This window comes from Protobothrops mucrosquamatus, unplaced genomic scaffold (genome assembly GCF_001527695.2).
Source record: "Protobothrops mucrosquamatus isolate PMUCROS unplaced genomic scaffold, P.Mucros_1.0 scaffold6328, whole genome shotgun sequence".
NCBI lineage: Eukaryota > Metazoa > Chordata > Lepidosauria > Squamata > Viperidae > Protobothrops > Protobothrops mucrosquamatus.
In genome coordinates this window covers 5,119-6,574 of record NW_015392156.1, presented here as the reverse complement: position 1 = coordinate 6,574, position 1,456 = coordinate 5,119, and the positions used below count along the sequence as shown (strand labels likewise).

At 53.0% G+C, this 1,456-nt stretch overlaps 1 protein-coding gene across 1 annotated transcript in view; it reads left to right on the top strand.

The window, feature by feature from the left end:
* The window catches only part of CHRNB1 (cholinergic receptor nicotinic beta 1 subunit), a 13,856-nt gene that overhangs the window by 10,448 nt on the left and 1,952 nt on the right, over window positions 1-1,456 (top strand). The window contains exon 9 of the mRNA XM_015829525.1: window positions 293-440. Within this exon, the coding sequence (XP_015685011.1) occupies window positions 293-440 (148 nt within the window). The remainder of the gene's footprint in view (window positions 1-292; window positions 441-1,456) is intronic.

The window sequence follows — 1,456 nt, the reverse complement described above, 5'->3', positions numbered from 1 at the left end:
ACAGGGCGTCCTACTTCCAGCACTTTGTCAAGCAGCCTCTTTGCCGTCCTGTGCGTGTTGCACCAAGGCAACACAAAAGTGTTGGATCGTTGGGAAGGCAGAAAAGCCGGGCTGGATATCCCAGAGTCTTCCCGGGATGTTTTTCCCGGGGTGCAAAGCAGGCGGCGAACGGCGCTCCTCTCACCCCACCCCTGCTGGCTGGGGAATTCTGGGAGTTGCAGTCCGCCAGAGCCTCAGGCCAGTCGAGGGGAAGGGGACCCTTCCTCCTTCAACCCCCTTCGTCTCCTCCAAGGTTCCAGCTGGAGGCCTTCTCCATGGACCTGCGGCGGTTCATCGACGGCCCCAGCCACAGCCTCGCTCTGCCCCCCGACTTGAAGTCGGCCGTGGACGCCGTCCTGTACATCGCCCAGCAGCTCCAGGAGCAGGAAGACTACGACGGGGTGAGTTGGGGAGGGAGGGAGGAAGTGTTGATAGAAAAATCTTCATCAGGGTCCAGTCCAAGCCGGGAATAATCAGAATGGAGACTGCTTTAGAAAGAAGGTGGCTGTTTATTGGAGAGCAGAGCTGGACAGAAAAATAGCTCTGGAAGAAAAAGAGAGAGAGAGAACACATGTAGTAGGGAGTGGGTTTTTATACCTTCGTGGGCTTTTGTTTGGAGAACTTTGACCTGAGTCTGCCTTTCTGGTATTCTGATGGCGGTGGGTTAATCCTAGTGTGTCCCAAAGGTCATATCCTGCTTCCCTGGGGCTGTGGCTGATGGATTTTTTTTTTGGTGTGAGGGATTGTTGATTCTAGGGATCTTTTGTCTTTCTAATCCCATCAGCTCCAAGCTTCCTGGCTCCAGTCTTTCTGAAAGGATTATCACATCTGCATTTCTGCAGACCTGGTTTCTGTTTGGGGCAGAGAGACTGGGTGTGTGTGTGGGTGGGGGATGGTTGGTTTCTGCCTTTAAGATCCTTTGGGGAAATATAATATTCTGCCTTTTTAATGTTTCCCAAAAATATGTCTTTCTCTGGATTCTTCCCACGGAAGGAAGGAAGGAAGGAAGGAAGGGAGGAAGGAAGGAAGGAAGGAAGGAAGGGAGGGAGGGAGGGAGGGAGGGAGAAGAGAAAACAGAGGAAGGAAGGAAGGAAGGAAGGAAGGAGAAAAAAGAGAGGGAGGAAGGAAGGAAGGAGAAAAGGGAGGGAGGGAGGAAGGAAAGAAGGAAGGAGAAAAAAGGGAAGGAGGAAGGAAGGAGAAAAGGGAGGGAGGGAGGAAGGAAGGAAGGGAAAAGGAAGGAAGCAAGGAAGGAAGGAGAAAAAAGGGAGAAAGAGGGAAGGAGGGAGGGAGGAAGGAAGGAAGGAAGGAAGGAAGGGAGGAAGGAAGGGAGGAAGGAAGGAAGGAAGGAAGGAAGGGAGGAAGGAAGGAAGGAAGGAAGGAAGGGAGGGAGGGAGGGAGGGAGGGAGGGAGGGAGAAG